Source organism: Nothobranchius furzeri, chromosome 14 (genome assembly GCF_043380555.1).
Source record: "Nothobranchius furzeri strain GRZ-AD chromosome 14, NfurGRZ-RIMD1, whole genome shotgun sequence".
Taxonomy (NCBI): domain Eukaryota; kingdom Metazoa; phylum Chordata; class Actinopteri; order Cyprinodontiformes; family Nothobranchiidae; genus Nothobranchius; species Nothobranchius furzeri.
In genome coordinates, this window is record NC_091754.1 from 58,185,905 (window position 1) to 58,212,017 (window position 26,113).

The 26,113-nt window shown below is 42.9% G+C and overlaps 2 protein-coding genes across 3 annotated transcripts in view; one reads left to right on the plus strand and one right to left on the minus strand.

Annotated features, from left to right (window-relative positions):
• Positions 1-11,596, minus strand: part of LOC107395602 (zinc finger protein 665) — a 67,307-nt gene extending 55,711 nt beyond the window's left edge. For both annotated transcript variants that reach the window (XM_070544224.1, XM_070544225.1), the window contains exons 1-2: positions 11,016-11,596; positions 3,798-3,941 (exon numbers count right to left, since the gene is read on the minus strand). In XM_070544224.1, coding sequence (XP_070400325.1) covers positions 3,798-3,941; positions 11,016-11,457 — 586 coding nt within the window. In that variant the 5' untranslated portion in view covers positions 11,458-11,596. The remainder of the gene's footprint in view (positions 1-3,797; positions 3,942-11,015) is intronic.
• A 4,860-nt stretch (positions 11,597-16,456) lies between these two features.
• Positions 16,457-24,958, plus strand: LOC129161882 (zinc finger protein OZF). Its single transcript, XM_054738418.2, has 3 exons — positions 16,457-19,460; positions 19,856-19,968; positions 20,108-24,958. The coding sequence occupies exons 2-3, from the start codon at positions 19,959-19,961 to the stop codon at positions 21,523-21,525; spliced, it is 1,428 nt and encodes a 475-aa protein (XP_054594393.2). The 5' UTR covers positions 16,457-19,460; positions 19,856-19,958; the 3' UTR covers positions 21,526-24,958.
• Positions 24,959-26,113: the final 1,155 nt, after the last annotated feature.

The window sequence follows — 26,113 nt, forward strand, 5'->3', positions numbered from 1 at the left end:
CTAACCATTCACTGCCAGTCAAATCCCAGCCGCTGCGATTAGAAAATCTTTTTTGTCACATGGCAATTTAATTGCATATGCAATTAATTGTTCAGCCCTATTTTAAATGGGATTATGTGATCGTCAAAGCTGTGGTTTTTTTTCCAGCGCTCTTGACTGATCCAGGATCTGTATTGTCAACTTTTTATACATTCGGGGTTACACGGCAGCAACCAGCTTTAGGTACTGGAGGCAAGCCGAATTATTTATCTGACAGAGCTGCACATTTTGGTTATTTTCCCTGTTTTGTTTTTCAATACATAGCACTGCTAGAGGTGATAATATTGGCCATAATAGAGATATGGAGAGAGAGCGAGATATATAGATGATTTCCTCCTAAATTCTGGTTTATAGTCGTTTATTCAATCGTGAATTGAACTGAATGTGTAATTTCTCCTAGAAAAATCGCAATTCAATTGTTTCCTAAAATTGTTCAGCCCTACCAGCCACCCTGTGGAGAAAACTAATTTTGGCTGCTTTTATCCGCGATCCAATTCTTTTGGTCACTACCCAAAGCTTGTGACCATAGATGAGGGTAACAAGAGGGCAACAAGATGACTTTACATCGATGTAACTCGGCCAGCAGCTATGATGGCGACTAGCTTGCTCCGTCTCTAAGCAATCATTACATGTATTCTTACAAGTTTGCTCAATCGGAAAACCTCTTGGTCAATGTTCTGCCCTAAACTTTGCATTTGGCTTCATGGTTTTTAATTACCGTATTTTTACAACCATAGGGCGCACAGTGTTATAGGGCACAGCTTCAGTTACTAGAGGTGTGAATCTTCACTTGTCTCCCGATTCGATTCGATTACGATTATTGGGTCAACGATTCAATTCGATTCGATATCCCGATGCATCACGATTATTTCATATTGATTTGTTTTCATCGATAAATAGAAGATGTCAGATAACTGCTTTTTATTTTTTTTTATATCTAAAACGTAATTGACACAACCTGCCATCCCTCAAAAGCTCTCCATTCACAACAGGTTAGGACAAAACATTTTAAACATTTAAGAAGATTTAACAAAGTAAAACATCTGTTTCCTGGTTCAACACCACGCCTCAGGCTGAGAAAACACGCTTTGCAAAAACTCACAAAATCTAAAAAGTACTGAAAACCTACAGGACACATAATGTAATAATAAATACATAATGGGTTCATATGAGTGTTTAATGTCTCTGAGCAGCTCTAGAGTCAGATATTTATGCCACAGTTGAAGGGTGTCAGAAAAAACAACAAATGAAATGTTTGACTTAGTTTATTTTATTTGAACCCAGTGGTTCGTTTCTGAAATGTTGGAGAATGAATCAAGTTCTGTTTGATGCAGAAAATAATAAAACATAAAACAAATTCTACACTTCCAATAATATTTAAGATGTGTGTTTTATTCTTTCTGATAATAACACCAGCAGAAGGCTGTGGGCTGGATTAGGATTAAATTACCCAGCTGATGGATCTCCTTCACTAACCAGCTAACTACCAACCTTTCCACTAACCTGTCCTGTGGGACCCTCACCCTCATGTCCATGCTGTCTCTGGAGGAGCAGATAGGAGACAGACCTCCTGTAACTTAAAATGAACCAAAGCTTCCTCCCAGTTTCTCTTTAAGATGAGTTTAACATCAGTTTATCATCATGAAACAAAAGAATAAAGTGGAACAAGAACTTCTATTTCTCTCTCCTTTTAACTTCTCCGTGTCCCTAAATAAAAGAGACAGACGATCACGCTGCAGCCGCTGTCACTGACCCCGCCCCCTCCCCAAGACCGGCTCTCCCTACATTACAACAAGCAGTCTGACTGAGCGCTTCCAGGAGAAATAATAATTAAATTATGAAAATAACGCGTGTTTGGAGGAGCGTCCTCCGATCGTCTCTCTGAGCAGACAGTGTCTCTCTCTCTCTCTCTCTGTCGCTGATCGAGCGAGCGGAGCGCGCCGCACGACAACCGCTCAATTAACATAATTCACGGCCCAAATCCAACAGAACCGGTCGGGCTGATTCGGTTCCGGTTTGGTCTCGGGTGACAACTCTAGCGCTCAGCCCTGCAGTACCACATTAAGGCGGAGGTAAATGTGGAGGACGCTCACTCTGACAGATTTGGATCTGCGCTGGAGCCGCCATTAAAAAAACAAAACTACATTCCACTATAATCGATTATGGCGTACTCTTCTACGATGCAGAATCGTTTATGTCCGCATCCCGATGCATCAATTATTTGATTATTTTCCTCAGCTCTATCAGTTACGGGTGTCTTTTTGGTATTTAACACATACAAAAGGCACACCGGGTTATAGGGCGTGGGCACGGTAAAACGTACCGGTAAAACATATTCACCATTACTTCAACCAAGAAATAAGATGCATGGATTTGATGAAACCACACTGTCTCATGCAGTCCTATATGTGCAACACACACACACAGGTCATGACTAATTTAACTACACTGAACTGCTTTAGTAATAATTTAATCTCTTATTCTGGAGTAAAATAAAGAAACAAGCTAAATGATCACATATCTGTGGCATCAAGGAGCAACTTGAGTTCAAACACAGGGATGGAGCACAATGTTTACACCTGAACAGTATCAGGATGTTTAACTCACAGAGGCCTGCAGGTCTTCTGTTTTATGAGCAGAGCGCTGAGAATCCGCTTGTTATGAGCGCTGAACGTTATTTTGCCGCTGCCGTTCGGAGCAACAGGGAAACACATTTCAAACACGGAACCGAATCCGGCTACCGAACCGAGCAGAATTCTGATGACGTCACACCGGTGCGCAAAAGGTGCGGGTTCCAACCCACAGGAGAGGAGGTAAACAGCGAGTGGATCACAGGGACTGAACTGATGTTTTTGAGCTAAACTGCGGTAAAAATGGTTGTTAGTCCTCATTATCAAGTGTACCCCCACACACACACGGTTTAGACGTGGCGCTCATGCAGGTGTCTCTTTCTGTTCCAACGCTGCTACACGTAATATTTTATTTATTAAGCCTACAATTTATTTTTACTCAGTGACGGATATGATTTAAAATATAGAGAATTACAATTCTTTTTAAAAAACGTACTCAAGTAAAAGTACAGCTTTTAAAAACAACTTAAAAAGTATAAATACACAAAAAAGCTACTCAATTACAGTAACGTGAGTAAATGTAATTTGTTACTTTCCACCTCTAGCGTTTACTGTGAAAGATGTAACGTTCCTCTTTGTCTCTCTGCAAAAAAGAACTGCTACAGACTTTTGCACATGAATCAGTAACTTTGGGATGTAAATAACAGTGAATGGTTGTAAATAACTCTAAACAGTGTGGACTGAGAGGTGAGTAGGTCATTTAGCATTGTTTGTTGTTGCACATATTTACAATTTGTTTTCATCTGGTTCATTTGTTTGGCCGCTCCTCCTTTTGTTGCTTTGTGTTCAAATGTTAATATTTATAAAAATGAAAAATACTCAATAAACAGAGTTTAATAAATAAAAAATTCTGGTTCATTTGAATTCAACATTTAGTTGCGTCAATGTTATTGAAAAAGGACAAATATGAATATAAATAGGGTGAAAAAAATTTACATTTCCAAAAATACATAAAAAATGTTGCATTTCATTGTATTAAATCCCTTTAGTCACATATTAATCAAAAATAAATTATTCTTCTAGTTAAAAGTAATTTGGCACACAATCAGCCTCGTCGAAAAGCAAACAGATCCACCCAGACTGTCCCGAGTCCTCAGAACCACCACGAGTCCCGCTGGTGTTTCATACCTGTTCTGGCTGAGTTGACCTCCAGCAGTCTGCGTTGGCGATCGATCTCTTTCTCGTATCGGGCGATGGTTTTTTCAAACTCTGAGAATATGTCTGCAGCAGCAGCAGCTAGTCGCTCGCTGATCAACTCTCTCAGAGACTGGCCTGAAGACAAGAGTATACAACTTCAGAATCACACACAATCAGTAACATAACACAGATGGTGAAGAGTAGGGCTGCACGATTTTGACCAAAATAATAATCACGATTAGGGCTGAAACGATTCCTCGAGTACCTCGAATAATTCGAGTACAAAAAAGCCTCGAATCAAATTCTCTGCCTCGAAGCTTCGTCTAATTCATGTTTAATTAATTCATGGCTTTGCAATCGCCCGGGGTCATGTTTCACCCGGACCGAAATAAGTGACGCACATACACACTGCACTGAATGCACACGCGAGTAGCAAACGCAACTTAACTTTCTCTTAAGCCATGGCGGACAACGTGGACCCCGGCGGAGTGCGAAAAAGACACAAAATGCCAAAGGTGTGGGACCATTTTTCACGTCGTAAGGCGGAAAACGTAGTCCAGTGTAAATACTGTAAAATGGATTTAGCCTACCACAACACCACATCCTCCATGCTGCAGCACCTGACCAGGAAACATCCACATGTAAACGTCACTTCTGCAAGCGGACTCGGAGCCTCTGCAAATTATGCATTTTAGCCTTTCTATATATTCTGCGGGCACTCTGCGACTTTTTCATTTGTAGCACTTAGTTTCAGCTCACACCGTACGTCTGGCAGCAACACGTAGGACTTATAATGTGCTAAAAATAGCAGTTTTTACAACACGTCAGACTTTTTACTGTGTTATTGATGCCTGTTGTCCCTCGGGATTGCTGCAGGAGGACACAGGTATTTATGAGTGGTGGAGGAAAACGAAAGAAAGTAAATAAATGTTGTGTGATCAGTATAATTTGACATAACCACGGCAAACATGCTTTCAACAATCCTTGTTAGTGTGAGACAAAAAAAGTGTAGAAATTAAAACGAACGTGTGTTAATAGGTAAACAGCTGGCGAGCCATGTTTGCACATGCGCCGTGAGCGGTTCTGGTGCTGTTTGGGCCGCAGCCGCTCGCATTTGTTTACTGTGAAGTAAAGCTTAAGTGCTGAAGTTTTGAAAACTAATTTTGAATAAAACTTGAAGAATAACTGGCAATTGCTTTCTCATTTCAAGTGGTCTTTCATATTTTATAACATGCTGTTTGATATAATGGTTTACAAATGCAAAAGAGTAATTTATTAAATGGCCTGTATTTGACACAGCGCCTTCTAGAGTCCTGGAACCCCCCAAGGCGCTTTACAACGCAATCAGTCATTCACCCATTCACACACTGGTGGGGATGAGCTACAATGTAGCCACAGCTGCCCTGGGGCGCACTGACAGAGGCGAGGCTGCCGAGCACTGGCGCCGCCGGTCCCTCCGACCACCACCAGCAGGCAAGGTGGGTTAAGTGTCTTGCCCAAGGACACAACGACAGCGACAGACTGAGCGGGACTCGAACCAGCAACCTTCCGATTTCGGGGCGAGCACTTAACTCCTGTGCCACCGTCGCCCGTATTAGAGTACTCAATTAATCGATAAAAGATTCGATAGAGTACTCGATTACAAAAATATTTGATAGCTGCAGCCCTAGTCACGATCATTCACCCTATCTGGTAAAATATGTCTTTTTATAACACCAATTACAAATAATGTTGCAACGTTTTTCTATGAACAATGAAATTTTAGACGAGACAAGTAATGAAAGAAAAACTCATACTTACTTATATTTCAAAGTGCTAACTGAATAACAAAGTGCAACTTAGCAGAATCACAGCTTGCACAGGAAAGGCCTTCTGTGAACAGCAAAAGCTGAGGAAATTAGGCTTACAGGTTCTAGGTAAGAAAAACCAGCCTGTCAACATTATCTGGCTTGAGATGAGCGAAGGCAGGTCACTACCCCAGTGCTAAAGACTCTCTCCCATGGGGTACTCGTTGCAGGAATGCACAAATACTTTTGAGCCAGCTTTGAGAGACGTGGGTAGAGTCTTTGATGTTCCTTCCACCAGTCCAGTGGGTCCCCCTTCACTGTCAAGGTTGGCACACTGTAGGCAAGACTGGAGCTCAGAGGCAACAGCCTGTTGCTCCTGGTAAGGAGAGGGTCTTGGTGTTGTTGCCCCAGTGACCTTGAAGAAGCTCCCCAAGGTCTTCTCTTTTTTTTTTATGTACTGGGTGCATCTCACCCTTCACGAGGAAGACAGGGACATGTGTTTACTAGTTATTGATAATCCTGATGAATGGGTATTTCACCACGGAGGCTGCGCTCCGTCCACTGTAGTGGACCTTTAAAGCGCCCGAGCGCCAATGGCGCTAAATTTTCTCGTTGGGCGGTAAATACCTGGCGACTTACTGCCCGGGTGGCGCCAAAGCCTTGTTTGTCATTTACACACCGGCTTTCACCTACACCATGGCCGCGCCCTGTAGGAAGCTGCCGTTTTCGTTTCACGCGCGTGAACCTGCACGCCTCTAGCCACGTACTGCACTTGTACGACTCGTGCACGTACTGCACAATTCTAGTTCTAGTCACGTGAACTATAAGTTCACTACTAAAGACGAAGTGGAACCACGCTAGAAACACACAAGCACACAGGAAGATGGCGCCACCACAGGGATGGGATTTCTTGATGAAATCTCCGGCAAAACGCTTTAAAACTGGTGAGGAGAAGCGAGACAGTTCGAAACGGTATGAAGCAGAGAAGCGTGTGCGTAGGTGGAATGATTCTTGGAGGTTCAAAGTCGATGGGAGGCGCAGAGAATGGCCGTGTTCGAGTTGAGCAGCGCCTCGCCTGGAAAACAGACGAGAGCAGACGGAAGCAGCAGGGGGAGTGGCTGAAAGCCGGCGTTTAAGTCGGACAGATCTCCCTACATGTGTAGCTCGGGGGTGACGATGGCTGAAGATATCGTGTTAGCGTTCACACTTGTTTAATTATTTATTTTAATTCTGGTGCCTGTTAGCAGCTGAAACACATCCTCACGTGCTTGTGGATATCATATATTGTATATGAAGACATGACTGTAATAATAAGTAAAGGTCAGCAGCTGTAGGTTCAGTGTGCTCATAGGAAACGTGACGAAAGAACACAAAACACATTTCTCTTTATGGCCTATATAGTTGTCATCATCAACATAACATGATTTACAGAATACATGTGACCAACTAACATTTCATGTTCTACCACCGGATGTTTGGATCAAAATATGAACCAATCAGATCTTAGATCAGATGAGAGCCAGGCGTTTCCCGTCATCTAGGTTTTGCAGCCGGTGGAGAGCAACTGCAGCGCCTTGCTCCAAAATCTGCGGCCGCCTTGATCTCACGAGGTTATCGTTGCCTACGTGTGCATGACGTCAGAGCAAGTCGACGGCAAGTCGGACACAAATCTAACGGGCATGCACTGCTCGCCGATCACCGCTGGTCTAATCTGTGCAGAACTGGCTCATCTCGAACACAGCCAATGGCTCGAGTACAGCAAAGCGGAGTTGGTGATGTACTGCGTTGTATGCCGGAAGTATGCGATGACAGTTTTGTTGAGGGAACAAACAAATTCAAACTTGGAATACGTTATTATGTTTGTGAATGTGTACAAAATAAAGGTTTATTACATTTAAAACGGTTCAGTTGTTATTTTGACTCGTTTTGGCAGCTGACCAGCGGGGCCGGTAGATTATTGGCGGGGCCGGTAAATATTCAGAGTTACCGGCCCGGCTGGCCGGTTGGTTTTGAAGTTAATGTCCACCCCTGAGTGTAAAGCCAGACAATTAACAATATTAAAGCTCCGATGTATGATTACGTGTGTTAAAATTACGTTATTTATTTATATGAGCGTCGGCGTTCAGAGATCTTCTCATTCCGGTGTGAGAGCAGCAGCTGAACCCGGTAACACCACCAGCAACAGAAGCTGGCAGGGATCCAGACCTTTTAACAATCAGCTTTGGTGTAAAGTGAAACGCTGTTCATAACATAAAGTTATAAATCCAGCGGGGTGAATTTAGGCAAAGTCAGCAACATGTTTACATCGGTGAACAGCTGCAGAGAGAACATAAGCTAACGTTGGTAAGCTAGTTAGCGTACCGCTCTCTATGAGCCCCCGCTAGATGCGCTTCTTCTGATAACTGAACTGGACATGAAGTAGTTGAAGGAATGCTGGAGGAGTTTTGTTTTTGTTTTGATCGCAAAAAATATTTCAGGCTCTACTTTTCCCTTTGTTTAGTAATCGTGTCGCTCACTGTTTACATGCTAATGCCGTCCAGCATGGTGAACCCACGTGATTAGGTGACGTCGGTGCAAAGGCTCAATACCCCCAGGAACTTTAACTCATTCACTGCCACTGACGACTAAAGTCGTCATTTTAAATCTAACCGTTCACCGGCATTTTTTTTACTGCATGGGCATCGGAACGAGCCCCCGCACAGTGAGAACAAACATCACCGCTCTAAAGCCGATCTTCATCCGCATACGTCACACGATCAGGAAGCAGTAAATCCACGTGTTAGGAGATCGTTTTGGGCCGCTGCTGTGAAAAAAAGTGAGGCGCGAACTGGAAAAGCTTCTGCCGATCACAATTCAACATCGAATTATGAAAGAACTGATTCTTCCTGATGAAAGAGGTGAGTCTACTCTTTGTTTTGGTTGATTTGACGTCGACATCATCCTAGTGCGCAATGTTCTGTGACTCTTAAACAGTAAAAATGTGGAGAAACGTTGACAACGAATGGCTTTACCGATCAGGAAACGGATGGCAGCAAATGAGTTAATGCTGTTTAAAAAACTGATAATTTACCACCTACTCAATTTACACTATCAGGTCCAACTGAATCAGCAGTGGGGAAAGTCTGCTTTTTACACGGACGTGGTAACAGCAATAAACAAATAGGCTGTTTGTTTCAAAAAGCTACAGTATGGAGGACTCCCCATAAATATTCGTTAATAAATAAGGTAAAAGAAGTGTCATTTAAAATCCTTCATGAAATTTACTAGAGCTGAAACGATTCCTCGGGTACCTCGAATAATTCGAGTACAAAAAATCCTCGAGTCAAATTCTCTGCCTCGAGGATTCGTTTAATTCATATTTAATTAATTCATGGCTTTGCAATCGCCCGGGGTCATGTTTCACCCGGACCGAAATAAGTGACGCACATGCCCACTGCACTGAATGCACACGCGAGTAGCGAATATAACTTAACTTTCTCTTAACAACGTGGTCCCCGGTGGAGTGCGAAAAAGACAGAAAAAGTCAAAGTTGTGGGACCATTTTTCACGTCGTAAGGTGGAAAACGTAGTCCAGTATAAATACTGTAAAATGGATTTAACCTACCACAACACCACATCCTCCGTGCTGCAGCACCTGTAAATGTCACTTCTGCAAGCGGACTCGGAGCCTCTACAAGATAATGCTTTTTAGCCTGTTTTTCTATATATTCTGCAGACACTGCGACTTTTTCGTTTGTAGCACTTCAGTTTCAGCTCACACCGTACATCTGGTAGCAACACGTCGGACTTAAAATGTGCTAAAAATAGCAGTTTTTACACAATATGTCGGACTTTCTATTGTGTTATTGATGTCTGTTGTCCCTCGGGGTTTCTGCAGGAGGACACGGGTATTTATGAGTGGCGGAGGAAAACGAAAGAAAGTAAATACATGTTTTGTGATCAGTATAATTTGACAAAACCACAGCAAACATGCTTTTGGCAATCCTTGTTAGTGTGAGAAAAAAAGTGTGGAAATTAAAACGGACGTGTGTTAATAGGGAAACAGCCGGCGAGCTGTTTGCGCCGTGAGCGGTTCTGGTTCTGTTTGGGCCGCAGCCGCTCGCAGCGTTATCCTCCTAGTTTTTGTCTGGCTTGCAGGCTAGCAGATTCTCACACGAGGGGAAAATCAGCTCAGGTTGTTTACTTATTTTTTGCACAGGCATTTGTTTACTGTGAAGTAAAGTTGAAGTGCTGAAGTTATGCAAACTAATTTTGAATAAAACTTGAAGAATAACTGGCAATTGCTTGCTCATTTTAAGAAGTCTTTCATAACATGCTATTTGATATCAAATCACTTTTATTGTCACGTCACATGTGCAGGTACACTGGTACAGTACATGCGAGTGAAATTCTTGTGTGCGAGCTTCACAGCAACTGAGTTGTGCAAAAATACAGTAATGTAAAAACAAGTAAAATATAAAAATGGCTAATCTAAGTATACAAATGAATAAAGTAAACAATAAGATAAGAGATATAAAATGTACGGAGGTTGGTATGTGCAAAACAGTGGCATTAATGTACAGTATGGAGTGTGTAATGTTGGAACTTGGTGGAACTCGCGACGAGGCAGCCATACTCGACGCCATCTTGGCTCATTAATATATGATATAATGGTTTACAAACACAAAAGGGTAATTTATTAGAGTACTCGATTAATCGAAAAAAAGATTCGATAGAGTACTCGATTACAAAAATATTTGATAGCTGCAGCCCTAAAATTTACCCTGCAAAGCACTACATGGTGAAGTTTAAAAGACATATTAATGTTAAATGCGGTTTTTGTGGAGGTCATCCAGAAACTGTTACATGTTTTGGCACTGCTCTTTCACACAAAGGTTTAGGAAGGAGTTTATTATTCAGCATATTTTTAAGGATTTCTCTTTAAGCAGGCAAAATGTGTCATTTTGTTTTTTTTACCCCCCCCCCCCCCCTCCAAAAAAAAGTATGATAAGTCTTTTTTATAATAAACTTTTTACTTCTCTTGGCTAAATTCCACATTCATAAATGTAAATTAGCTAATAAGATGCCATTATTTTTCGTATTTTCTTAAATATGTAGAACTATATATAAATCTAATTTCTCAATCTGCTAACAAAAAGGCTCTCAAAACAATTGATGCTTGTAGATTTTACATATATTTGTATAATTAATCCCCCTGGCTGAATGTTCTGTTAAATGTATTCATCTGTATGTACGCTTCTTGTGTTCTCTTGATGTATACTTGCAATTTGTTAAATAAAGCTAAAATAAAAGATATAAAAAAAAGCTAGTCTGCAGAGCTAGCCTTTTGTCTGCACAGTAAGCAAAAAGCGCAACCACGTGTGATTGAGTCTGGTACTATTTACATCACGTTCTAGTAATATCATGATAAGTCCCAACTCACCGATTCCCGACGTGAAACTGGAAACTGGAGATGGACCCGCAGAATCCACGACACTCTCACGGACGCTGCTCGCGGGCCTTTTACCATAAATGGCGTCCATTTCTGGAAACCATTTCCACCGTCGCTTATCTACCCCTTTCAGACCGTTGTGGAGTACAACCGCCCTATACTCAATCTTTAACTTTTTAAGTTTTTCGCGACACTGTTTGGAGCTTCGGTTAAAGCCATGCGTGGCCATGGCTTCTGCGAGCTCTAGAAATATTTTCTCGTTCCTCACGGCGCCATCCAGCTCGCGCTGGATTCTTTCCTCCGCCACCAAAGAAAGGAAGGTTTTCACCTCTCCGTTGCTCCATGGCGAATTTGTTCTGGAATCTCTACGAGAAGGCATCTCTTCTTCTTCTCTAGGGCTTTGTGGTGGTAGGCAAACAACGCTGAGGTGCATTACTTGACTTCCATTATTTCTCTTCTCTTCCGTGATTTAACAAGAAGACACGAGGAAAAGAAGAGCCCAGTCTCCTCCTCTTCCGGCCGGCTCATCATTCCCCGGAAATGAGAAAATTTGCATGCAAGCCTCGGCGCCATATTGGGCAGGTTTTTTTTTTTTTTTTTTTTATCAAATAACATTTACAAAACAAGCCAGGAACTTGACATTGTTATAACAATTCATGTACAGAAAGATTAAGTGAATAATTTCCACAAAAAAAAGACTGATATGAAATGTGCAAGGCCTATTTAAAACAACAGGGATTCTGCAACCTTTTGGTAAATTATGGCAGTTTTCTTATTCATTCTATAGATGCATTTAGGACATTTAAAATGTTACGTCAAGTAGTTCAAAAACAGAAAGAAAAAAGCTTGGTGTAGTATTCTTCTATTTACAATTACGAATAAAATATTTACACAAATTAATTAGAAGGTTGACAGTGTCAGAAATATCAGAGTTCAGATTGTCCATGTAATAAAGATCATCTTTGGATGTAAAGGAAGATACATTAGAGATTTTGGGTGAGCTCCAACCATGAATGTCAGAGGATAAGACCTTAACAGATATTTGTAAAACTATGCTTTGTTTCTGCTTCAGAGGAGCAAAAAAACCAGGGTCAGTCTCAAACTTAAATCTTTGATGTAAAAAAAATCTCCAACAGGGTAATCACTGGGTATAATTTTAGAATGTGTTTCTTTGAATTTGGGTGCTAGTGGGTTCTTCACATTAATGGAAAAGGGTTTTTATTTTTTATGTGTTTTTTTTTTCAGGACTTCAAGGTTGAAGTGATCAGTTTATGATTACATTTTGTAGTGTGTAATAAAATGTTATCAGTTGTTAGCGAGGGCACGCAATTTTGGATTATTGGATATTGCATGGTGTTTTATAGAAGAAGAAGAAAATATCATTTCTATAGCGCCTCTCAAGATAAAAATCACGAGGCGCTTCACAAAAACAAAAAATGTAAATGTATAAAAAGCATTTAGAAAATGTTTTAAAATATATTTAAAATGAGAAAAAATAGACAATTGGGATTTAAAAGAAAAAATGTTAAGAAAGAGAGAGTGAATAGGAAAGAGGGAAATCAGTGGATCCTGAGGAAGGTGGAATAGGTGGGGAGAGCAGAATAAAGAGAGAGTGGTGAAGAAGGTCATACAAAAGCCAGCTTGAACAAGTGAGTCTTCAGCTGCTTTTTGAAGGAGACCACTGGGTCCACTGATCTCAGGCTCAGGGGGAGAGAGGTCCAGAGTCGGGGGGCCACAGCAGCAAATGATCTGTCACCTTTGGTTTTTAGCCTGGTGCTGCACAACCAGTAGGCTTTGGTCACTGGACCTCAGGGACCTGCTGGGGGTGTAGGGACTAAGAAGATCACCAATGTAAGATGGTGCTTGTCCATGTAAGGCCCAACAGACCAGAACCAGGATCTTGAAATGAACCCTGAAGTTGACTGGCAGCCAGTGAAGCTGGAGGAGAAGCGGGGTGATGTGGGTGTGTTTGGAGGACTTGGTCAGAAGCCGAGCACAGGCGTTCTGAACCACCTGTAGACGGTTCAGGGAGGTTCTGCTCAGACACGTGAAAAGAGAGCTACAGTAGTCTAAGCGTGAGGAGATGAAGGTGTGGAGAACTGTCTCAAGTTCAGAGCGGGACAGAATGGGACTCAGCTTAGCAACGTTCCTAAGATGGGAGAAGGAAGAGCGAACAAGAGAACTGACATGAGAGTCCAGGGTGAGAGCTGGGTCAAAGGTCACGCCAAGATTCCTGACGGAAGGTTTGGTGTGGGAAGCAAGCTGACCAAGAGTGTCTCTGACTTTGGGAACCAGCTTGTCTGGGGCACAGATGAGGATCTCAGTCTTATCTTCATTCAGCTGAAGAAAGCTCCCACCATCCAGGTTTTGATAGAGTCTAAGCAGGTGTGTAACGGCAAAGTGATCGGAGGGATCATCAACGTGGATGTTAAAGTCACCAACAATCACCAGTCTGGACAGCTTCACAGTGGAGGATAGAAAGGATAGAAAGTCACTAAACTCCTGAAGGAAAGAACTGTTTGGACCAGGTGGACGATAAACCACAGCACAGTAGAACGGGTCCTTACGCCCGACTTTAATCAGCTGCAGTTCAAAGGAAGCAAAGTGACCAGAGGTTGTAGAGCTACATGGAAGATGGTCTCTGAAAACAACAGCTAGGCCTCCACCACGACCAGAACCCCGGGGCTGGCTAAGAAAAGAATAACCACTCGGGCAAAGTCCAATCAGACCAGAATAATCAGATGTTTGCTGCCAAACTTCAGTCACTACTTCCAGGGAACACTGTTGGAACACCTTATTTAATTTATTTGATTATAGGTTAGGTCTTGTCTATCCTGTTACCTATTTAATATTACCTTATTGTTAGGGATGTTTTTGTTGTGCATCTGCACTTTATGTTGTCAATGTCTACGCATGGGACAGTGTGAAACGTCATTTCAATTCCTTTGTATGACAAGCACATTTGAAGAAATTGACAAATAAAGTTTTCTATTCTATTCTATTCTATTCTATCTTCCTCTTGCCACAAAGTTCAACACAGAACTCCTCGTAGTCTTCCTGCAAACTAAAAGTGAACAGGAACGGTTCCCTCACATGTTTAAGCTCCTCATCATCGTCATCCAGGCCGTCACACGTGCAACATCTGTACCGCCCTCTAGGAAACTTCCTTGTCCATGGTGATGACCTGGGGAAGGGAAAGTTTTCCTCTGAAGGATCTGGTGCCACACCACCTTGCTGCCTCAAAGGCGTCCTTCAGCAGAGAATTCTCCTAATCAAAAGTAAACACAATAAATATTAAAATACAAGTTGGAGAAGGCAGAAACGGTGAAATTAGAAAAGCCCACAGCAGGTAACATACGTTCTGGACTGTTCTCAGCCTCCACTAGAAAGGAAACAGATTGTGCTTCTTAAAGGCACATAAACAATACAAAATGTAAAAAAGGCCACTAGCTTATTTTAAGCATACTGGTTTAATGTAAATGGAGTAATGACAGCAAAACCCGCTTTGTCACATCCCTTTTCTACAACCTTGGGGGTTGTGTCAAATCAAATCAAATCACTTTTATTGTCACGCCACATGTGCAGGTACACTGGTACAGTACATGCGAGTGAAATTCTTGTGTGCGAGCTTCACAGCAACAGAGTTGTGCAAAAATACAGTAACGTAAAAACAAGCAAAATATAAAAATGGCTAATCTAAGTAATAATATGTATAAGTTGTAATGTATATACATTGCTAAATGTTTATGCAAGTATATATATATTTTTTATTTTTATTTTTTTAATATATTGTTCTACGTGTGTGCGTGTGAGTGTGTTTGTGTGTGTATAGTGTGTATATATGTGTTTTACAAATGAATAAAGTAAACAATAAAATAAGAGATATAAATATACAGAGGCTGGTGTGTGCAAAACCGTGGCATTAATGTATGGAGTGTGTAATGTTGGAGTTTCAGTAGTGAGGGTGAGGTGTCTGCGCCGTGTTCAGCAGTCTGATGGCCTGATGGAAAAAGCTGTCTCTCAGTCTGCTGGTTCTGGACCGGATGCTGCAGAACCTCCTTCCTGATGGAAGTAGTCTGAATAGTTTATGGCTGGGGTGACTTGAGTCCTCGATGATCCTCCCCGCTTTCCTCAGGCACCGCTTCCTGTAGATGTCCTGGAGGGAGGGAAGCTCACCTCCAATAATCCTTTCTGCACACCGCACTACTCTCTGGAGAGCTTTGCGGTTGTAAGCGGTGCTGTTGCCATACCAGGCGGAGATGCATCCAGTGAGGATGCTCTCAATGGCACAGCGATAGAAGGTCCTGAGGATGCGGTGGCTCATGCCAAATCTTTTCAGTCTCCTGAGAAAGAAGAGGCGCTGCTGTGCCTTCTTCACTGTATTGTTCGTGTGCACTGACCACGTAAGATCCTCAGTCAGATGGACTCCAAGGAAACGGAAGCTGTTCACCCTCTCCACAGCGTCGCTGTTGATGGTGATGGGGGTGTGTATTCCTCTGCTCCTCCGGAAGTCCACTATCATCTCCTTTGTCTTTGTGACGTTGAGGGTGAGACGGTTGTCCTGACACCAGTGGGTCAGGGCGCTGATCTCCTCCCTGTAGGCCGTCTCATCGTCGTCGGTGATGAGACCCACCATTGTGGTGTCGTCCGCAAACTTCACAATGATGTTGGAGTTTCTCGTGGCCGTGCAGTCGTGGGTGTAGAGTGAGTACAGGAGAGGGCTCAGCGCACACCCCTGTGGAGCACCAGTGTTCAGTGTGATGGGGGATGAGGTGGTGCTGCCCAGTCTGACCACCTGGCGTCTGTCAGACAGAAAGTTAAGGATCCAGCTGCAGAGGGAGCTGCTCAGTCCTAGATCCTGCAGTTTCCTGTCCAGCTTCGAGGGAACTGTTAAGGCTGTTGCTGTTTGCCTCAGAAATCTGACACTGCAGAGTACAATCAGTGCTTCCTCCACCTCCTACCTGCACAGCTGCACTCACTTGGGCTGATCACCTCCTGAGCAGCATAAAAGGGAGAGCTGCCAGGAGGATAGGAAAGACTGGATCTGTGCCAGTTCTCTCATGTGCTCCATTTGTTTGTGTTTTAATGGCTTTTAAATGGGGTTTTAGTTCTTTAAGCTTAGTGAAGCTTAAGAGCTTTTAGAGGTTTTTAACAGACGAGGGACCAGAGTGCTGGTTACCTCTTGGCTCCCAAACTTGTGTTTAAGTCAGTGGACTTTGTTTTGTGAATGTTTGGGAGCATTCGATGTCTGTTTTAAACGTAAACCCTTGGCCATTTTAACAATGTGTTTAAGTACTTTTAGATTTGGAGCTTTTTGTCATTTTAAAATCCTTTTAATAAATCAATGTTTACAATTTCCACAACTGAAGCACATGCCTCTGTGTTACTCCCCGTCCTTCTCCATATCCACCAATAGAGGACGTAACACAATGGGGGCTCGTCCGGGAACCTCAACCATCCCATGAAGGACTTTTAATGGCATGTGCTTTTTGCAAACAGGCTTTATTCATAGGATTTTAAGATGTGTGGTCAGCTGTGTCCTCTCAGGTATTGTGAGTATGTCCTTTTTGTTTTATTCTGTTGTGCTTGTTAAAATACTAAAGTGAACAGAGTGAATTCCCTATAGGCTGTAGGAGCGCACCCTCTTTAGGATGCGTTCTGGTTTTTGTTTTTCTAGAGTTGGGGTTATGGAGGTTAGTGTTGGTGATTCAATTCACCATCTCGGGAGCACCCCAGGAAGGGCTGTGGCTAACCCCCTCCCTTTGCTGGTTTGAATGTGCCTCGGCACATGTGCTTAATCGGCCCATCTCTACGCCCCATGAAGACTAGGGTGGAGATCAGCTAGGACTCCTTCAATTAGCTAGAGGGAATTCTTGTTGGACAAAAGACCTGGGAGTGTTTGTGATAAAAGCCATGGAGGACAAAGGTGAAAGAAAAAAAATTGTGGTTGAACGTGTTTTCATTTTTTTTTCTTGAATGGTGTTGAATGCTGAGCTGTAATCTACAAACAGCATTCTCACATACGTGTCCCTCTTTTCTGGGTGTGACAGGGCAGCATGGAGTGTCAGGGCTATGGCATCATCAGTGGACCTGTTGTGGCGGTATGCAAACTGTAGAGGGTCCAGTGAATCGGGCAGTGCAGAGCAGATGAAGCCCCTGACCAACTTCTCGAAGCATTTGCTCACGATGGGGTCAGGGCTACAGGTCGCCAGTCATTCAATGTGGAGATGGTGGAGGATTTGGGTACAGGGACAATGGTGGCCATTTTGAAGCAGGCTGGGACTACAGACAGAGAGAGGGAAAGGTTGAAGATGTGTGTAAACACTCCAGCCAGCTGAGCCGCACATGACCTGAGGACGTGGCCGGGAATCCCGTCCGGGCCAGTTGCTTTGCGTGCAAAAGGTCACTAGCTTATTTTAAGCATACTGGTTTAATGTAAACGGAGTAATGACAGCAAAACCCGCTTTGTCACATCCCATTTCTACAACCTTGGGGGTTGTGTGTAATAATACTGGTTTGAATATGCTTCACAGACAGATTCTGAAAGCCTGAACCTTTTAGGAGGGACCACTTCCAGATCATGAAATAAGTGAAGGGATTATGCTTTAGTCTGCCAGCAAAAGTTTGACTACAAGATTAATTAATCCAATTACCTCCCACCTGTTTTCCTTTTTGCTCCCTCTGTCTTTATCTTTCCTGCAATCTGTCTTCCTCAGACCTTGGTGAGGCCATGACATGTTGTTTTTTTAACAGTGATTAAACCCTTTTTTTAAGTATCTGATAGAAAAAGTGTGATCATGGAAGGCACTTACGGCATGGGGACGTTTTGCAGGAGAACAAGACACCACCGTCTCCTAATTTGCTGCATGTTTTCCTTTGAAAAAGGAAATGCAGGTAGATTCCGATATGTGTTGAAGAATAAAACGTTGTGTTCTAAGTGTAATGTGTCACAATTTTCACATACCTCTCTGAAGTCACAGTTGGCCCCCATTACTTCAGTGTGTACTGTTAAGTCAAGCGGTACTGGTTAATTTACTAATGTCATTAATAATCCCCTAGAATACAATTTTCAGATACAAATATTGTGTTTTTAATGTACCAAGCAAACATTTTACACACTAAAAAGGTCCAGGTTAATAACATTTTCGCCACAACATTTATGCTTTGTATCATTAAAACTGAATGAAAATCCATGCCTACCTCCATTCTGCGTGCTACTTCTCTCTGTCACAGTCACACACCCTCCTCAGCGGTTTCAGTTTCAGTGGTTTCAGTGAGCGGGGTCAAACGTTTAACCGATAGATTTTTATATTAAATTTTGTTTTGTTTAATTATATTTATATTTCAATTATCATGCCAAACCATATGTGTTTTTATTTATCACGTTCCTCTGTAGAAATGAGTGCACTGGGCCCAAGTGGGCGAAGAAGACCTATCTAAAATGGCGGCCGGCCTCTACATCGTTTTTTTTTTACATGGCGGCCGCGAGGTCACGTTGCGCCCCGCCCTCCGTAATGTGTTCTAAGTGTAATGTGTCACAATTTTCACATACCTCTCTGAGGTCACAATTGGCCCCCATTACTACAGTGTGTACTGTAAGTCAAGAGGTTAGTAATGTCATTAATATTCCCCCAGAATACAATTTTCAGATACAAATATTGTGTTTTTTAATGTACCAAGCAAACATTTTACACACTAAAAAGGTCCAGGTTAATAACATTTTCGCCACAACATTTATGCTTTGTATCATTAAAACTGAATGAAAATCCATGCTTACCTCCATTCTGCGTGCTACTTCTCTCTGTCACAGTCACACACCCTCCTCAGCAGCTTCAGTTTCAGTGGTTTCAGTGAGCGGGGTCAAATGTTTAACCGATAGATTTTTATATTTAATTTTATTTTGTTTAATTATGTTTATATTTCAATTATCATGCCAAACCATATGTGTTTTTAGTTAGCACGTTCATCTGTAGAAATGAGTAAACTGGGCCCAAGTGGGCGTAGAAGACCTATCTAAAATGGCGGCCGGCCTCTACATCGGTTTTTTCAACATGGCGCCCGCGAGGTCACTTTGCGCCCCGCCCTGCATGCTACAGTGAGGGGCTACTCGTTCATTCAGACTCTATTCCAGCAGGTGTCGCTAGTGCATATTTACGTTGGTTTCAAACATTTAAAAACTGAAGAAGAAGAAAGCTGGTAGCAGAGCTAGCTTGTTGTTGTTCTGGTGCGTGAGGTGAATATTTGAGGCTCTGCAGTAAAAATGTCTTCACTTCAGTCTCTGGGAGAGTTGATCAGCTAAAGCGACTAACTGCTGCTGCAGAAATCTTCTCACCAGGCTGTGGAAACTTTCTTCTCCTCAACAACTTGGTGCGAGTTCTTTCCAGAACCAGAGAAGATATTCTGCGGTCTTCGTGACAATCGGAGCTCCAAAAGCAGGTGATGGGTCAGAAAAGCTTTTCTCTAGACTTCCTGTCCTCTGGGTCTGCTGCTGTTCCTTTGGCCTCTCTGAGAAACGCGCTCGTTTAGCTGCTTTTATCAGATTGAAGAGGTTCCCTCTATCAGACTCGCTCATCTGAGTTGGTCATGATGCAGGATCGCTGCTCGCTCTCTGATCCATCCTGCTCACACTCTCCGACGGAAAAGCCCCAAATCTGAATGTGGCTCTGGAGGAAAAAGCGGTTAGCTCTACTCCGTGAACTCTGGTGACCAAAGGTCCTCTTTTCCAGACTGGATCTGTCCTCAGCTGATCAGAACCAAAGCGTTGGATCTTTAATCTCGAGTTGTTCTGAAGCAGCATCTTAATCAGCTCTCCTGCTTTGTTTCTATTGCAGCTGTTAGCTAAACACGGCTAAAGAAAACCTGCTACCACTTCAGGATCATCCATCAGCTGGGACTGATTCATCGTGTTTACGTCACCATCTGGATCTGGACAGCATGGATACAGGTGTGTGTGGGTGTGGGTGGGTGGGGGTGCTGTAGGAAGAACGTGATGCATTGCGCTGACACCACTACTGTTTATTATTATATGTGAATAAATAGTTACAGCAGATACATTACATCATGTGGTACTGTGATTCCTATAGATGTTCAACCAATGGCGCTGGTTAAAGAAGAGGCACCTCAGGAACAGAGTACGGGTGTGAACCAGCAAGACCCAGAATACTTCCATATAAAGGAGGAAGAGGAGGAACCCTGGACCAGTTTGGACGGAGAACAGCTCCATTTGAAAGAGGAGAATGATGCTGTCGAGTTTCCCTTCACAATAGTTTGTATAAAGAGTGAGGATGATGAAGAGAACACTGTTTTATCACATTTTCAGCAGCAAATGGAAGACAGAGACGTTCCAACCAGCAGCTCGGCTGACCAGATGACAGTGAGTGGTGGAGGAGCAGAAACTAGCAGGAACCCAGATCTAAGCCATCATGAACAGTCAGATTCTTCAGAGACTGAAATTAGTGGAGACGAGGAGAAGGTTGATGATGATGTGAATCTAGACTCTGAGCCTGAAACGGGAGATGATAACAGTGACTGGAACGAGAACAAGTCTTCTGATTCAGTTAAGACTGTCAACAAGTCCTTTAGCTTTCCTGAATGTGTTAGAGTGAAGCAACATGTAGACACAGACAGGAAATTCCAGAAAGAACCAAAATCTTTTAGTTGTGATGACTCTGGAAAAATATTTAGCCATGAGACAAGTTTAAACAGTCACATGAGAATCCACACTGGACAGAAAGCTTTTGCATGTGAGCTCTGTGGACAAAGATTTAGCCGAAAGTCACACTTAAACAGTCACATTAGACTCCACACAGGACAGAAACATTTTGCCTGTGAACTGTGTGGACAAAGATTTAGCCGAAAGACAACATTAAACACTCACATGAGAGTCCACACAGGCCAGAAAGCTTTTGCCTGTGAGCTCTGTGGACGAAGATTTAGCCGAAAGTCACACTTAAACAGTCACATTAGAGTCCACACAGGACAGAAACCTTTTGCCTGTGAGTTCTGTGGACAAAGATTTGTCCAAATTGCACATTTAAAAAGTCACATTAGAGTCCACACAGGACAGAAACCTTTTGCCTGTGAGCTATGTGGACAAAGATTTGTCCAAAAGGGAAATTTAGACATTCACATGAGAGTCCACACAGGACAGAAGCCTTTTGTATGTGAGCTCTGTGAACAAAGATTTAGTCATAAGACAAGTTTAAATAGACACATGAGGGTCCACAAAGGACATAAACCTTTTGCCTGTGAAATATGTGGTCAGAAGTTTAGCCAAAAGGAACATTTGAACAGTCACATGAGTGTCCACACAGGGCGGAAACCTTTTGACTGTGGACTTTGTGGACAAAGATTTAGCCAAAAGACTACATTAAACAGTCATATGAGTGTCCACACAGGACAGAAGCCTTTTGACTGTGGACTTTGTGGACTAAGATTTGGCTATAAGAAAACTTTAAACAGGCACATGAGAATCCACACTGGACACAAAGAACTCATTTAAAATGGTCAATAACTTGTTTTTGTATAGCACATTCTAGGGTTTTACATCCCCCTAAAGGCTGATTCATGCTTCTCCGTCAGCTCCGCAAGGGACAGTCGCGCACGGATTGACGGAGACCCTTTGCTCTCATACTTCTCCGTCCCCTGGGGAGTGTTGCAAAGCAATTCTCCGGCAGGACAACAGAGGGCGTAGCGCTGTTCTGTGGTATCCTGTCATGTATCCGGTCCAAGTTAGTGTGTTTATATATATATATATATATATATTTTTTTTATATAAGAGAATTTTTAACACGGACAAATTTGTCTAATTCTCCACCTCTTCATGCGCTCGCCACCTCTAAACCCACGTTTCCTGTCATTTCCGTCCACAAATAAAAATTTTTGCTGCACATCTTTTCACTCCCCCTGTCACGGGGAATTAAACGTTCATGTTTTAGAGTTTTTCGCGAGGTTCTCATCAAGCTTCTCCGTGTCTGCCGCTAGTTATCCTCGGCTCTCTTTATGTTTTTGAGGGCGCAATGGCGGCGGTGTAAACGACAGCGGTGCCCTGACCAATCACAAGCTTGTGTTCTCCGTCTCGTTCGACGGACGTTTAAAAAGATGGGCTCGACTCCGTACGTACTTGCGTGCCTGCCGGAAACCTACACAAGGACGGATAATGGCGTTGCGTGTCTCCGCGCTGACGCAGACGTAGAATCATGAATCAGCCTAAAGGGCTTCACAACAGATACAGTGATTCACCCATGCACACACACAATCACATGCTGATGGTGATGAGCTACATTGCAGCAACAGCTGCCCTTGGGCGCACTGAAAGAAGCAAGACTTACGATCACTAGCGCCACTGGCCTCTCTGACTCAATCCAGCTGTCATGGAGGGTTTTAATGTCTTGCCTAAGGACTTTACCACTGCGGCAGACTAAAGCTTGGTTCATGCTTGACGCATCCACTTTCCGCTTGGTGATGCGGCTCGTGGATGGAACGCGCTTCACAACTTGCAGCGTTTATGGTTCATGCGGCTCGTCTCTGTGGTGAGCCAATATTCTCCCAAACTGTAGGGGGCAGCATGGAGCTCTATGGCATGCATCCAACACTATACCATAGTAGAAGTAAAAATTACTGTTGTTTACAACATGGCATTCCAGCATTTTTTAACAGCGTCCTCGTCTTTTCCGACAGTGCGAGCTATTTCTCTCCAAGAATTATTAACAACATGTTGATCACGGTGATCTCTGAGAGCTGAATCATACAAATGTCTGTATTTACGAACCTCTGCCATACTAGTTCTTGCCAGTCCGCCATGTTTTTCCGCGTCCGACCGTCCACATGGTTAGAAAATTTCCTAAGTGCGCGGTGCGGAATGTTTGGGCCGTGCGGAGGCGCGGTGGAGGGGCGTGGTTGTTAAAATGACGCAACTTTTCCGCGCGGAGCCGTGCGAACCTCGCAGACGCGTCAAGCATAAACCAACCTTAATGTCCTATTTAATCTCTGCACTAAGTTGAATTTAAATCAGCCATTGCCAAAGAAATATTCTGTGGCTCAGCGACTCCCCTGTAGTCCGTTAGAATTGAAAAAGAAAGTGTTGACTGCTTGGTACCAGTTCCTTTATATCAGTCTTCAACCCTGGCAGGTGCTCCTTACCCCTGATCAGGTCTGCATCTGGCCCACTTTCAACTTCTTCCTGGCCAATGAGCTACATAACGTGTTCCCTAAGCTCTAGATTTTTGACTAAATTCCGGTTTCCAATGAGAGGTGGTGCTGTATTGTGTGCTTTGCTCATAATTTCACAATGATTAGCTTCAGTCGGAGCTGCTGTCCTTACATTTCACTTACGGAGTGTTGCAGCAGAGAGTTTAGCATGGCACATATCCTCTGCTGTTAAAAGGGTTTGTGTCGTGTAGAAATATTTACCTTACCAGTGGTTGGTACTTTGTGAGCTGTATAAATATAAGTACAGTTTCAGTTGTTTAGCTGGTGGTTCCAGGATTGACCCCAGCTAGGGTGACCAGATGTCCCACTTTGTGCGGGACATTCCAGCTTTTCCAATACTATTAACATGTCCTACAAACTCAGACAGTGTCCTGTTCTTAACAGATGCCTATTCTGTGTTTAAAGCTGAACATGTAAACTGATTGTATGGCGAAAGCAATCAGGGCTGTCAAAAAAAACTAGAAGGCTGCACTTCAGTGCAGGTTCAGACTGCAAACACTGAGCACAATACTGAAAACACTGTAGTGATGGCACACTAGGAGACTGTTGCTGTTTTGTCCTGTCCTGTCTTTTCATAGCCTGGCCAGCCAGCCCCATGCTTCCGTATGGGAAGCATTGGGTTTAGGAACTCTCCTATTCAAATAACTCCACCCCCTGAGAATTCTAACCGAGCCAATCAGCGCTTAGCAGCGTACGTCACACACTGCAACGCTGATTTTCCGCATAAAGTTCACTGCAGCTCTTTCCTCTGTTCTAAATGACTTGAATGTCCTTAAAACCACAAGAAGAAGCGCTAAAAGCCTTTCTTCTAAAAAAAAAAAATGGTTGCGCCATCGCCAGACATAATTTTTGACTATAGCTAAAAAACTACAGCACGGTACAGTCTTATTTTTCTGATTGGTTATTTTTGAGCTGCCTAGTCCCGCCCCTTAAGTGCCTCTCTGCCTGTGGGTAACCAGACTAGTTCTCTGTGCAGGCCTGGCTAGTCTTGTCTCGCCTTTGGTTGTTTTGGCTGTGCTGTCTAGGTTGTTCGTGGCCCGTCTTGCTGGATCAGCATGTGGTTGACTCCACAGTGAAAGAATCAGAGGCCAAGTGTTCGCCCTCATAGGGTTCAGGCTTGGTGTCAGCTGTTTGTTTTTGTTGTTTTAGTGGTATATTACAAATTTGACTGCATTTAGTAGTTTTTGATTTTCCTTTGATTTGTACTTTTGTTTCTATGATTGCATGCCTTTTTTTTTTTTTTTTTTTTTTTTTTTTTTTGGTGTTTAGTCAAGTTAGGTCAACAGCTGACTCCCCAGGTCCAGTGCTGGCTGACCATGCATGTGCTCCGAGTCCTGCGTATTTTAAGTAGCATTTAGTTTGAAAAACTTTGGTAATAAAAATTTTCAATTTTAATACAAGTCTATCAGTTGTCCAGTGCATCCTTGAACCTATCAGGCCGCCCACTGAAGTTTTGTTGGGGAATTCAAATTTTCCTCTAGCGATATTTCATCCTTTGTGCTTACCATAGTTACATGAAAGATGGTCTTTAAAAAACAACTGCTAGCCCAAAACCGATCCTGGTTCTACTTATATTAAATTATCTATGTCGACTCTCCGGGATAATTTTGAGCTGAGAGGCGCCGAGCTCTGATCGTTGACACGCTCCAGACAGCATCTGTTTTACCTTTAGTGAACTTTGGTTTGACATCAGTATTTGCGTTCCAGGAAAGTTTGCTTTACAAATTAAGCACTGGTTCCCTCTATTGGACTCGGTCATCTGAGTTCATGGACGTAATTTTCACTTTAGAAGTGGGGGGGGGGGGGGGGGGGGACACGGGTGGGTATCTTTACAGTATGTTCTAATGGGAAACCGGCTTCAACACAAACAGTTGTTTTCCGCTTGGTCCCAGAGCTCAACCAGTGTCAATTTAATATAGCGTAATATTGTTTTTGGATGGCAAAAATTGCAGGGGTCAAAACTTGACTTTGGAAAAAGTGTGTGTGTGTGTGGGGGGGTGGACAACATGCTTGAAATTAAAATGAGCTTTTAACAGTGAGGTGCTAGTTTAATTCATCACAATAGAGCTAGTTAAACATGCAACAATGTGATAATTCAATTAATGTAATTTATAAATATCCATTAAAATATCAAAACTGGAATCAAAATGAGATATTTGGCAGCACAAAAAACTTCTCAAACACACTATTTATTATAATAATTGTAGGCAGACAGGAGACAGAGCTGGTGGAGGTTCTTAGTCATCGAAGGATGGCTGAAGACTTTCCAGGAACAGGAGATGTGGTGTTGTCTCTTCTCTATTCTGCCAGATGAGCTGATAGGTTACAGGTGTGTGAGGACATCCTCATGCTGTCATAACCAGATGACATGAGTTATCAGGTGATCAGCCAGGCTAATGATTAGGTGCAGAAAGAAAACAAATCCAGGACAGTGTACATTAATAATAATAATCTGTGGTGCTGCTCACCTTATGTGCTCTTATAAAGTATTAACGTGTGCCTGCCTCATGCAAGTGGTGCTCGCTGCAGAACCACAAAGGCGGAACTGCACCAGAAGGTGGAGCTGCACCAGATTCAGCCCCGCCCATTCCATCAGAGTCAGTCCAATTCCTTCCAGTTGTCAGACTTGATAGCATTCTGGAACCAAAGAGGGTGTTATAGCTAAAAAATGCAAGATTGAGGACGGAGTTGAGAAGTTAACTGAGCAGTTTTTGTAAAGGTTCCATATAATTAAAAATCTAACTCTTGGAACTTTTAATCATGTTATATTGTCATTTCCTCATAAGAAACACGCCAAAGCCATTTTTGGCCTCATTCATGCATTTTCCTCCCATCTCAGCTTCTCTTTGGCCTCCTCCCCCGAAGCGGGTCTGGTCTTG